Source organism: Salmo salar, chromosome ssa01 (assembly GCF_905237065.1).
Source record: "Salmo salar chromosome ssa01, Ssal_v3.1, whole genome shotgun sequence".
Lineage (NCBI taxonomy): Eukaryota > Metazoa > Chordata > Actinopteri > Salmoniformes > Salmonidae > Salmo > Salmo salar.
The window spans coordinates 157,704,442-157,718,392 of NC_059442.1; the positions used below are offsets into that span (position 1 = coordinate 157,704,442).

Genomic DNA, 13,951 nt, shown 5'->3' on the forward strand with positions numbered 1-13,951 from the left:
TTATAATGACGGCCTACCGGGGAACAGTGGGTTAACTGCCTTTAACCACTAGGCTATCGTTTGTGTGTGTGTGTGTGTGTGTTCCTGTCTTCAGTGAAACTGCAGAGAGGAGGGGGAACTTTGGCTGGCCTCTCCAGCCCTACCGTGTGTTTGACGTGACCGACGGTCAGGAGGTCAAGGAGGGAGCGTAAGAAATGCTCTGGATCACGGTCCTATGACTTCTCTTATTTTATTCTACTGTAGGCCTCATGTTAAAGGGATAGTTCAGTGACCTTTACATGATTTAGACATTTGGTTTCTTATCTCCACAACATTCTAGGGCACGTGTAAAAATCATTCCATGGAGGGCCGAGTGTGTTTAGTTTTTCCTTTCAATTAAGCCCTAGACGACCAGGTGTGTGGAGTTCCTTAACTAATTGGTGACCTTAATTAATCGAGTACAAAGGAGGAGCGAAAACCCAGACACTCGGCCCTCCGTGGAATGAGTTTGACACATCTGATCTTGGGCCTTCAAACTCAACTCTGGACTTTGAAGCCAGTTCCACTGCTTGTTTTCATTGTTTCCCTGTAATCAGAGACCTATTTAGACCTGGCATACCAAGTGGGTGCAATTCATGATCAGGTAGAACAGAAAACCAGCAGGCTCCGGATCTCGTAGGGTAGGAGTTGAATACACCTGGCCTAGGGACAGGGAGTGACTGCAATCCACACTTTGATTTTGTTCCAATTCCCAACCTCTTGCTGAACAATCCCTTTAATGACATGCATGACATTGCGAAAAAGTGCTTGTGACTGAATACATGTTGAATGACTGTTCGATTGCCGTCTGGCTGGTCACCAGGTCGTTCAGCAACCTGAAAGAGGTGCAGCTAGTCGTGTTCCTGCTGAGGCTGATAGCTGAGAAGCATCAGGTCAAGGTGGGGGTCATCACGCCCTACAATGCCCAGAAGGACCGCATCAGCCGCGAGTTGGCCAAGGTGGTCAACAAGAACCTCACGTGAGTCAAGTGCTGCACCATAAATGCGCATTCTCATTGGGGTTAGTAGATTGCCAGGGATATGCTCCGATGGCACGAAGGGTCCGTTCGCACTGCTGGTGTAAAAAGAAACCATTTGCCAGAAAAGGAAGCCATTTCAGCAGTTCTAGCTGGCAGAATCATTAGAGCAAAAAGAAATGGCTTCCTTTCTGCTGTAGTTTTTCCCACGCTAGCAGTGTGAAGGGACTCTAGAAAGACCAAAAGAGAAATTGTGTTCCAGGGTGGACGTTGACACTGTGGAAGGCTTCCAGGGCCGAGAGATGGACTGTGTCATTGTCTCCTGCGTCAGGGCGAGCCACGAGCAGGGCGGCATCGGGTGAGTATACAAGCTTTCCTGGTAAGGTCATGTGACCAGGCCCTATACTTGGTAATGATATAACAAATTGGATTTATGTAACGCTTTCATGCTACCAGTACTGTGCTTACCTGGGGTATGGGTATAGTTTCTGATCTGTGGTGGACTCCCCCCCAACCCCTCCCTCCCCCAGATTCCTGGGAAATCGCCAGAGGTTGAATGTGACCATCATCACCCGGGCCAGGTTTAGCCTGTTCATTCTGGGCCATCTACGGACACTCCAGGTAATTAGCTCCTCCTCCTGTATCTGTATGGAGGCCTGTGTCTGGTTGCATTTCCTTTTCCAGCCTCATGTTGATTGTGTGTCTGTCCTAGGAAAACCAAGACTGGGGCGCGCTCATCAAGGATGCCGCTACACGAGACGTCATTATATCAACAAATGAGATGACCTTCAAGACCGACGCCAGGAAGATCTTCAAGCAGGAGCTGACCAGGAGCTTGTCTTACCCCCTCGGAGAACCAGGCCCTCCCCCTGCTGCCCCCTGTCCCACCGCTGATCCCCCCAGGCCTGCTCCCTTCCAGCTACGCCGCTCTTCTGAGCCAGCCCTGTTCGCCCAGGGCAGGGACTCCCCCCAGCAGCCCAGCTCGGCATCCCCTCCCCATGACGCTGACAGGCCCAGATACCCCCGTCTGGTAGTCCAGGCCCCCCAGCATAGAGCAGACTGGAATCTACATGCTGAAGGAATCAGGGACCCACGAGCGGAGGGCTACAGAGACTCCCGGGTGGAAAACCTGAGAGATCTGCGAGCTGAGAGGGATCCACGAGGACGCAACAGCCCAGATCAGCGTCACTCAACTGGGTACCAAAACCAGAGATGGGCTGTCAGGGAGAGGGACAGAGAGCAACACCGTTCACCAATCACCGCGCCCTACCCAGGTGATGGAGTACACAGACCACCGAGGGACCCCAGACAGAGAGACTGTAATCGCTACAGTGCTACAACCTCCTTCAACCACCACACACACACTCACCCCCAGAAACGAGACCCAGACCCCCGATGGATCCCTCCCACCCACTCCAAGAGGGGGAAAGAGAGGACTGACCACTGACTCTGTTTGGTTTGTTTTTTATTGGTGTACTTTCTGATAAGTTCAGGGAAAGGGAACGACAGTGGAAGGACAAGAGATTACGCGGAATAGTTTGGTTGTCGAACAGTCAGTCAAAAACATCACTGTTCACCATCTCAAGCAGTAATATGATACTGTTGTATCATTTACAAGTCAATTTTATTTCTGTAATAAATCTAATCGTTTTTGTAATAAGCTGTTTAATGACTGATATGGCTTGAGTATGTGGGTTGGCCACTGGCCTCTCTGTATTAAACTGCCCTTTGTTTGGACAATGGGGGCGGAGCCTTTTGTGAAAGGGCCCTTGTATTATAACACTGGTGTGTTTCCAGTTTATTACTGAGAGATGTAACCAGGGTAATGCACTGCACTGTGCCTGTGACTTTTATTCATTTTCTTTTTTTGGTTCACAATTTTATCATTTCCTAATCTCATTTCCTTACGCGCTCTGCATGTCTATAGAAATGTTCTGCGCTTCATAAAAGCGCTAAGACTAATGTCTCTGGTGCTCAATGTTTGATACCTGGTTATTTATTAGTAGTATAGCCCACTTAACAGAATGGCTGTTACCTTCACATTGAAAGTACACACTATTTCCACTTAAAGTATATATTAAGTGCAAAAGTATATCTCGTCAGCCATAGTTATTTGACTATAGGCAATTATTTTAGTTGTATTTTGCTTTTAAAGTGTCGTCCTTGTTTAGCACCAGGATGCTGGTTAACTGAGGCAAATAAGATTACATTTTGTGATTGGAATTGGCCTGGTTGTGTTACATTAAGCATCTTTATAGAATTTGTTACATGGACCCATACATAGTCTAAGTGGACTCTGGAGAATGTGGGGCAGATGGATTTCTAAATAGGGAGACATGTTGTACAGTAGTTCAATGCCATTTTATGCCCCAGAGAAGCTTTGACATCTCTGGTCACTTTCTTCTGCTGGTTTGTCTGTATGGTATTGGATGCACTTTTATTTGTTGTTGTATCACACTGTGCATTTACACAAGCTTGTTTTTACACACACAGAAAACTCTCTACCAACAAAATGTATTTTAGGTTACCTTTCTTATCGACAGAGACAAGGTTATATGAAGGTATTATTCACCGCTGTTGGACTTCAGGCCAGCTGCCTCCTCGAATGTTGCAACCAAAGTACAGGCTTCCAGTGCCTCTCAGCAACTGCAGTGAAGTATACATGGCTTTATTCCTTCTGCGTTTCACCTGTCACGATACTGTCCAGTGTTTAGAAGGTAAAGCTTCAAATAATTTCTTCGTCATTTCAATGTAATAAAAGTTTCTGGGAGAAGACCTGTGTGCCAAAGACGGCACCAGTTTAACCCTAAACAAGTTAACTCAGCAAAAAAAGAAACGTCCATTTTTCAGGACCCTGTCTTTCAAGGATAATTCGTAAAAATCCAAATACCTTCACTGATCTTCATTGTAAAGGGTTTAAACACTGTTTCCCATTCTTGTTCAATGAACCATAAACAATTAATGAACATGCACCTGTGGAACGGTCGTTAAGACACTAACAGCTTACAGACGGTAGGCAATTAAGGTCACAGTTATGAAAACGTTGGACACTAAAGAGGCCTTTCTACTGACTCTGAAAAATACCAAGAGAAAGATGCCCAGGCTCCCTGCTCATCTGCATGAACGTGCCTTAGGCATGCTGCAAGGAGGCAAGATGACTGCAGATGTGGCCAGGGCAATAAATTGCAACGTCCGTACAGTGAGACGCCTAAGACAGCGCTACAGGGAGGCAGGACAGACAGCTGATTGTCCTCGCAGTGGCAGACCACGTGTAACATCACCTGCACAGGATCGGAACATCGCACTTCCGTTACAGGTACAGGATGGCAACTGCCCGAGTTACACCAGGAACGCACAATCCCTCCATCAGTGCTCAGACTTTCCGCAATAGGCTGAGAGATGCTGGACTGAGGGCTTGTAGGCCTGTTGTAAGGCAGGTCCTCACCAGACATCACCGGCAACAACGTCGCCTATGGGCACAAACCCACCGTCGCTGGACCAGACAGGACTTGCAAAAAGTGCTCTTCACTGATGAGTCGCAGTTTTGTCTCGCCAGTGGTGATGGTCGGATTCGTGTTTATCGTCAAAGGAATGAGCGTTACACTGAGGCCTGTACTCTGGAGCAGGATCGATTTGGAGGTGGAGGGTCCGTCATGGTCTGGGGCGGTGTGTCACAGCATCATCGGACTGAGCTTGTCATTGCAGGCAATCTCAACGCTGTGCGTTACAGGGAAGACATCCTCCTCCCTCATGTGGTACCCTTCCTGCAGGCTCATCCTGACATGACCCTCCAGCATGACAATGCTGCCAGCCATACTGCTCGTTCTGTGCGTGATTTCCTGCAAGACAGGAATGTCAGTGTTCTGCCATGGGAGAGTGAGTAACATCTCACAGCAAGAACTGGCAAATCTGGTGCAGTCCATGAGGAGGAGATGCACTGCAGTACTTAATGCAGCTGGTGGCCACACCAGATACTGACTGTTACTTTTGATTTTGACCCCCCCTGTTGTTCAGGGACACATTATTCAATTTCTGTTAGTCACATGTCTGTGGAACTTGTTCAGTTTGTCAGTTGTTGAATCTTGTTACGTTCATACAAATATTTACACATGTTAAGTTTGCTGAAAATGAATGCAGTTGACAGTGAGAGGACGTTTATTTTTGTAAGATCGTAAATTAATAATTGATTTGAAATTGAACAAAATTGTTTACATTTAAGCTGCAAAATTCTTGTTTGCAAATGGTGCTGTACCTTCTTGCCAACGTTCAACTGGGGCGTGTTCAGCAGGACTTATTGTTTTGGAACGTTCAGAAAGAAATAAGCTATGTAGAACAATCATGCATCTCTGACATGTTGAATAAGGAATCACGTCAGCTCTATTTGTGGGATTTCTATCTGCAACTTTCGAGAACGTTTTCGTACTGAACATGGCCTTTGTATATTATTGTTCACCAAACCAATCAGCTGTTTCCATCTCTGTAAAGTGTTAGGGAAACTAAATTGACCATGGTCAACATTGTATGCTTTGTTTTTCTGAACCACTGCTAAAATAGTGGGCAAATAAAAAGGTGCATTTTGTTTCAGGCATCTTTCACTTTACACAGGTAGACGGTACACTTCTGCTATTATTTGGGTATTGTGTGTCTCTGTCACACACAACTCTCACCATACCACAATCCTTTCACCAGTTCTTATCGGCTTAGCTACAACTTTTCTCTAAATAAGACCATAGTTTCCATTCTCCTAATGCTTGAGTGTAGGACTGTGTGGTAGGGGAAACTGGTCCTAGATCAGTGCGGTTCAGCCAGGACAACTCCCACGCTGGTCTCTGATCTGTGCCCCATCTCCCAGAGGATCTTCCCCACACGTCTCAGTTCATCCCACTGCCCTTCATGTTAACAATGCAGACTTCCTCTGAAGCGGAGCCCAGAATAGAGACGCCTTACAGACACTAGACTAGAACAGGATTTTACCACCACCTGAATGTCTTTTGTGTCTTATTATTGCATGCTGACATCCACCCACTTTTATTTTTTGTTGCATTCCTCCCAGGTGTTAGTGGTGCTTTTGTCTAAATGTGCTCATCCTTTTACGGAGTGATAGTACATTTCACCTGTAGTTGTCTTGTTTACGTCCAATGTCACTGACTCCACTAACACCGGGAACTACTTTCTCAATGAAGTGTTTTAAAAAATAAATAAAAATTCTACTCCAAATGAAGGATGCCACACAGTGCCTAGGGTGTCATTAAGATGACCCGGTAAACCCTGGGTTTCCACGCCATTGACGATCTCTTAGTGGGAGAGCCATAGAAATAGTGTTTTGGGGGTCTTTTCCTATTCTAGTAAGTATATTTCTATGTTTTGGCCTATTAGGAACTGTCATTTTGTTCTATCAGAACCTTATGGGTAGTTAAATGTTTGTTAGGACATTATGATGCCATTTTTGGTTTAATTTCAGTTCTTCCTAATTCGTAATGGAACTGAGCTGGATGTGTTGGTGTCAATCATCATGTCAGCTCTTTTTCTATTTGCATAAAACATGTCTGACCTGAATTAAATTACATAGGTGAGAGCAGAGTATGTTTAGCCATTTTTTTAACATTCAGCATCACTACGTCAAGGGAAATAAAGTATTCTTTCTAACAACGATATCTACATATACACTATATATACAGAAGTATGTGGACACCCCTTAGTGGATTCTGCTTTTTCAGCCACACCTGTTTCTAACAAGTGTATAAAATCCAGCACACAGCCATGCAATCTCCATTGACAAATACTGGCAGTGGAATGAACTTACTGAAAAGCTCAGTGACTTTCAACCTGGCACCGTCACAGGATGCCACCTTTCCAACGAGTCAGTTCGTCAAATTTCTGCCCTGCTGGTGCTACCCTGGTCAACTGGAAGTGCTGTTACTGTAAAGTGGAAATGTTTAGTCTAGGAGCAACAACGGCTCACCCTCAGTGGTAGCCACACAAGCTAACAGAATGAGACCGCCGAGTGCTGAAGCGTATAAACAATCTTCTGTCCTCGATTGCAACACTCACTACCGAGTTCCAAACTGCCTCTGGAAGCAATTTCAGCACAAGAACTGTTATTCAGGAGCTTCATGAAACGGTTTTCTATGGCCGAGCAGCCGCAAACAAGCCTAAGATCACCATGTGCAATGCCAAGCGTCGGCTGGAGTGGTGTAAAGCTCACCGCCATTGGACTCTGGAGCAGTGGAAACGCGTTCTCTAGAGTAATGAATCTTCACCATCTGGCAGTGCAACGGAAAAATCTGGGTTTGGCCGATTCCGGAGAACGCAACCTGCCCTAATGCATAGTGCCAACTGTACGTTTTGGTGGAGGAGGAATAATGGTCTGGGGATGTTTTTCATGGTTCGGACTAGGCCCCTTAGTTCCAGTGAAGGGAAATGTTAACGCTACAGCATACAATAACATTCTAACGATTGTGTGCTTTCCCTGCAGTAATGCTCCAACATCTAGTGGAAAACCTTCCCATAAAAATATATATACATATACATCAATGATGTCGCTCTCGCTGCTGGTGATTCTCTGATCCACCTCTATGCAGACGACACCATTCTGTAAACTTCTGGCCCTTCTTTGTGTTAACTAACCTCCAGACGAGCTTCAATGCCATACAACTCTCCTTCCGTGGCCTCCAACTGCTCTTAAATGCAAGTAAAACTAAATGCATGCTCTTCAACCGATCGCTACCAGCACCTGCTCGCCCGTCCAGCATCATTACTCTGGACGGTTCTGACCTAGAATATGTGGACAACTACAAATACCTAGGTGTCTGGCTAGACTGTAAACTCTCCTTCCAGACTCACATTAAGCATCTCCAATCCAAAATTAAATCTAGAATCGGCTTCCTATTTCGCAACAAAGCATCCTTCACTCATGCTGCCAAACATACCCTCGTAAAACTGACCATCCTACCGATCCTCGACTTCGGCGATGTCATCTATAAAATAGCCTCCAACACTCTACTCAACTAATTGGATGCAGTTTATCACAATGCCATCTGTTTTGTCACCAAAGCCCCATATATTACCCACCACTGCGACCTGTACGCTCTCGTTGGCTTGCCATCTACAAGTCTCTTAGGTAAAGCCCCGCCTTATCTCATCTCACTGGTCACCATAGCAGCACCCACCCGTAGCACGCACTCCAGCAGGTATATCTCACTGGTCACCCCAAAAGCCAATTCCTGCTTTGGCCGCCTTTCCTTCCAGTTCTTTGCTGACTGGAACGAACTGCAAAAATCACTGAAGCTGGAGACCCATATCTCCCTCACTAGCTTTAAGCACCAGCTGTCAGATGAGCTCACAGATCACTGCACCTGTACATAGCTCATCTGTAAACAGCCCATCCAACTACCTCATCCCTATACTGTATTTATTTATTTATCTTGCTCCTTTGCACCCCAGTATCTCTATTTGCACATTCATCTTCTGCACGTCTACCATTCCAGTGTCTAATTGCTATATTGTAATTACTTCGCCACCATGGCCTATTTATTGCCTTACCTCCCTTATCTTACCTCATTTGCACTCACTGTATTTAGATTTTTCTTTTTTCTACTGTATAATTGACTGTATGTTTTTTCCATGTGTAACTCTGTGTTGTTTTATGTGCCGAACTGCTATGCTTTATATTGGCCAGGTCGCAGTTGTAAATGAGAACTTATTGTCAAATAGCCTACCTGGTTAAATAAAGGTAAAATAAAATACGAGTGGCGGATGTTATAGCAGCAAAGGGGGGGACCAACTCCAAATTAATGCCCATGGTTTTAGAATGAGATGTTCAACGACCAGGTATCCACATACTTTTGGTCATGTAGTGCATTTCAGGATGTTGTATATCCCTGGAAATCATCAGAATTCTTGTAAACATTAACAGTTTTGAAAACAGTTGTCTAAACAGAGTGGTCTATCGGCACAACTTACCCCGGTTATGGGGTAAGTTTAGCATTGATCCGCCTTGGGGTAAGCGTGTGATGATGTCCTGTGACATTGGGGCATGGTGCTGATAGGTCAAAGTTGAATTCATGGAATGTGGGTGTGCTATATCGTATATCTTAAATGTATGGCTACATTCAGATATAGATCTCTGTTCAAAATCACTTACCTTTCCATTTCTTGACCAGTTGTCTGGGACAAGGATGTTGTTTCAGTGTGCAAGTTCTCTGCATTTTGAGGCTACTAAGCCCATGAAATCAGTCTGAAATGATTGACATGTTCATCAAGCTCAGACTCCATGTCATCAGATAAGACCTTGTGTGCGTCTGCTACTCGATCCTAGCCTCTCTTTCACACAGGTACAGTGAGGGGAAAATGTATTTGATCCCCTGCTGATTTTGTACGTTTGCCCACTGACAAAGAAAGGATCAGTCTATAATTTTAATGGTAGGTTTATTTGAACAGTGAGAGACAAAATAACAACAAAAAAATCCAGAAAAACACGTCTAAAATGTTATAAATTGGTTTGCATTTTAATGAGGGAAAAAAGTATTTGACCCCCTCTCAATCAGAAAGATTTCTGGCTCCCAGGTGTCTTTTATACAGGTAACGAGCTGAGATTAGGAGCACACTCTTAAAGGGAGTGCTCCTAACCGCAGCTTGTTACCTGTATAAAAGACACCTGTCCACAGAAGCAATCAATCAGATTCCAAACTCTCCACCATGGCCAAGACCAAAGAGCTCTCCAAGGATGTCAGGGACAAGATTGTAGACCTACACAAGGCTGGAATGGGCTACAAGACCATCGCCAAGCAGCTTGGTGAGAAGGTGACAACAGTTGGTGCGATTATTCGCAAATGGAAGAAACACTAAATAACTGTCAATCTCCCTCGGCCTGGGGCTCCATGCAAGATCTCACCTCGTGGAGTTGCAATGATCATGAGAACGGTGAGGAATCAGCCCAGAACTACACGGGAGGATATTGTCAATGATCTCAAGGCAGCTGGGACCATAGTCACCAAGAAAACAATTGGTAACACACTACGCCGTGAAGAACTGAAGTCCTGCAGCGCCCGCAAGGTCCCCCTGCTCAAGAAAGCACACATATACATGCCCGTCTGAAGTTTGCCAATGTACATCTGAATGATTCAGAGGACTACTGGGTGAAAGTGTTGTGGTCAGATGAGACCAAAGTGGACCTCTTTGGCATCAACTCAACTCGACATGTTTGGAGGAGGAGGAATGCTGCCTATGACCCCAAGAACACCATCCCCACCGTCAAACATGGAGGTGGAAACATTATGCTTTGGGGGTGTTTTTCTGCTAAGGGGACAGGACAACTTCACCGCATCAAAGGGATGATGGACGGGGCCATGTACCGTCAAATCTTGGGTGAGAACCAAAACACACGGCCAAGGCAACAAAGGAGTGGCTCAAGAAGAAGCACATTAAGGTCCTGGAGTGGCCTAGCCAGTCTCCAGACCTTAATCCCATAGAAAATCTGTGGAGGGAGCTGACGGTTCGAGTTGCCAAACGTCAGCCTCAAAACCTTAATGACTTGGAGAAGATCTGCAAAGAGGTGTGGGACAAAATCACTCCTGAGATGTGTGCTAACCTGGTGGCCAACTACAAGAAATGTCTGACCTCTGTGATTGCCAACAAGGGTTTTGCCACCAAGTACTAAGTCATGTTTTGCAGAGGGGTCAAATATTTATTTCACTCATTAAAATGCAAATCATTTTATAACATTTTTGACATGGGTTTTTCTTGATTTTTTGGTTGTTATTCTGTCTCTTACTGTTCCAATAAACCTACCATTAAAATGATAGACTGATAATTTCTTTGTCAGTGGGCAAATGTCCAAAATCAGCAGGGGATCAAATACTTTCCCCTCTCACTGTACATGTTAGTTTAGTTTTTTTGTCATTGTGCCTCTTCAGTGTCATTCTATTTTGTCTATTTTATCCCTTGCTGCTGCTCAAGGGGACATATTCTCTTATGTTACTTCATTGGCTGCTCTCTCAAGAACCACAAGGGTGGCTAAAAGCCTGCTTGTTTTACTTTTGTATACAGAGGGCCTGATGCACTGTAATATGTTAATATGCATGACGCATTGCAAAAATACTATGCATATTATACATAAAAGTCATTAGGGATGCACAATATATCGGTGAGCATTTCGGAATCGAACGATATTAATTTAACGCCGATGTGCAAAACCGATGTCAAAGCTGACGTGCATACTTATATAACATAGGTAGATGATGTAATGATGCCATGAAAAATATGATGAAACGACTGAACAAATGAACAATGAAACAGCACAGCAAGTAAGTGAAATAGGTTTTGCTTATTTTTTACTGGTAATGGGGACATATGTAAATGCCAACAAAATAACTTTTTGGTGTGTGTGTGTTTCAACTATTTAACTGTGGTAGAATGCTTAATAGGACTCTCTAAAATGTTAAATATTGGTTATCGGTATAGGGTTTTTTGGCAAGGAAAATATCAGATATCGGTATAGGCCAAAAATGTCATCGGTGCATTCCTAAAACTGACCAAATGTAATCATTATTGGCCATTGGCTCAACTTACCCCAAGGCAAACATTCTGACTATATTAGCCCACACAGCTACAAGGATGCACTTTTATGCTAGGTTTAGCACCTCATTTTGTAGCTTGTAGAGAACCCAACTGATGAACAAAACAATCGTAAAACTATCTACTTTGGTTTAGACACAAGCATCATGAAACACATTCATCTGACTTTGTGACAATCTATTTTTTATTTTACCTAACTTGCTTACCATTTTTTCCATGTGGATGTTTCCTTCACAGTCCCGATGACCTCTTTCTAGATATTTGGTCACATGATTCATTTTGTGTACGGTTTCCTAGAAACTTACCCCACTCCCCTACCAATAAATTAGGTAATCTTTTTTGACTTTTCAGCAACCTAGACACTTCCACTCTGGAATAGACAACTGCCAGTTTTGGTTGGTAGTGACACATTTGTTCTCTTGAAAGAATGTACAAGTAAAAGCAAATAACAGACACATTTACTGTAAAGTTTACAGTGTAATAAAATGCTCCTCTGGAATAGTTCATTTATTATAACTTCAAACAAAAATAATCTCTACAAAAACTATTCAAATAATGTCATATTATATTGATACTTTGTCGATTTCTTTTTTCTCTCCTTTCAGACTGATAAGTTTAAATTCTGTTTTACTCCTGAATACTGTGTGAAGATAAAATCTTGCTAAACTGTGGCGACTCATTCCTATAACAACCATAATAGTGACTAAAATCTTAATATTGATAACCCTCTGGATATTGTAATAATTATGTATAATCTCAGCGTCTGTCGGTGGGCACGTAACATGCAATAACGACTGAAGAAGGTGATGAAATAAAAATAAAAAAATGGAAAAGGTGAAAACAAGTCTGTTATTTTGAGTCGAAGATATGAAACCTGGTTTACAGTATATTCTACATAGACGTCAGCAGCGAATCCCAGCCCAGCCCTCCCCAAGTCTAGCCAAACGCTCTGTCTGTCTGTCTGTCTGTCTGTCTGTCTGTCTGTCTGTCTGTCTGTCTGTCTGTCTGTCTGTCTGTCTGTCTGTCTGTCTGTCTGTCTGTCTCTGTCTGTCTGTCTGTCTGTCTGTCTGTCTGTGTCTGTCTGTCTGTCTGTCTGGAGCAGTAAGTGCAGGGTCTCAAGAGAAGAGGGGCACATTAACTCAATGAATTAAGACAAAGGAAATGTACTTGTGTTACATCAGCAATTCCTCCCTCCCTTTTCTTCATAGTGAACAGTAGTGATTTAAAGTGTTAAACGAACAGTCGTTAGCTCATTTAATAATAATTATGCTTTTTGGTATGAGATCGAGATTCCTCCAGCTCAAGATTAAAGGGAGAGAGACAGGGGGTTTGGTTGTCTGATTTTCCTCCACCTTCCTCTGTTCTCTCTGAAGTCATTCTCTTGTTTTACTCTCACACGTTCCCCGAGTCAGTGAGGTGTGTGTGTGTGTGTGTGGGGGGGGGGGTGTATTTGCAGACCTTTCCCAACCTTCCCTCTCTAAGGATCCACACACACAACAGTTCCCCCTGTGTTTGAGGGGGCAGCAGGTGACTCAGTGTGCAGTTAAAGTGGCCAGAAGGTGGGGTAGCAGGACGCAGAGCAGTAGGGGGGCGAGGAAGTGGAGGTGGGCGGTGCAGGCCGTGTTGCAGGCCTTGTCCCCCTCGCAGCGTGACTGTTGGCACAGCACGCCCTTAAACTCTGGGGGACAGATACACTTCTGGTTCTGGGAGCAGGTCCCGCCGTTCTGACATAGGAGCAGCTCCTCGTCACACACATTGGCTGTGAGAGAGAGGGGGAGAAGCAGAAAGAGGTGAATGAAGTGATCGAGAAGGTGAGGATAGAGGTAGAGAAGGTGTAGGGAGAGAAGAAGAGGATGAAAGCGAGAGAGGAGGTTGAGGAAGGTGATTGAAGGCGAATGAGAAAAAGGGATGCGGGAAAGAGAGGGAGATAGTGGCAAAACAAGGTTCCATGAAAGATAAAAGTAGGATGGGGGAGTAAAGAGCAAAGAGAATAAAGGGAGTAAGATAGGAGAGAGCGATCGGGGGAAGATGAGAAGAGGAGTATTGCCACAGAAAGAACAAGATGGGGAAGAGAGATGAAGGGAGCAATGAAAGTATATCGATAGAAAGAGAGAGGGGGAAGAAAGAAGAAAATATTAATTATCCTATCCTCGTGCTCGGCAACGAATAGCACCTGCCTTCTCTTTTCTGCCATATTTTTTCCAGTTTGTTTTGGAGCATGCACTTTCTCTGAATCAGAGTAATGTCTCTATTTTTGTTCAGAAGACTCTTATACATTTCTTAGTTGTCTGTAAATCATAGGCTGAATGAAAAAGCTGTAAATGGGGTGGGGAATAACATGCTGGTAGTTTTTATACTGTACAAGATATTTGGCCTAAAGAC

General features: G+C 44.2%; 2 protein-coding genes across 2 annotated transcripts in view; one reads left to right on the top strand and one right to left on the bottom strand.

The window, feature by feature from the left end:
- LOC106592980 (probable helicase senataxin) overlaps positions 1-3,217 on the top strand; it is a 54,210-nt gene extending 50,993 nt beyond the window's left edge. Inside the window, 5 exon segments of the mRNA XM_045702822.1 lie at positions 95-187; positions 842-997; positions 1,257-1,352; positions 1,525-1,615; positions 1,707-3,217. Of these exon segments, the coding sequence (XP_045558778.1) occupies positions 95-187; positions 842-997; positions 1,257-1,352; positions 1,525-1,615; positions 1,707-2,441 (1,171 nt within the window). The 3' untranslated portion in view covers positions 2,442-3,217.
- Positions 3,218-12,038: 8,821 nt separating this feature from the next.
- ntng2b (netrin g2b) overlaps positions 12,039-13,951 on the bottom strand; it is a 121,680-nt gene continuing 119,767 nt past the window's right edge. The window contains 1 exon segment of the mRNA XM_045693045.1: positions 12,039-13,328. Within this exon segment, the coding sequence (XP_045549001.1) occupies positions 13,102-13,328 (227 nt within the window). The 3' untranslated portion in view covers positions 12,039-13,101.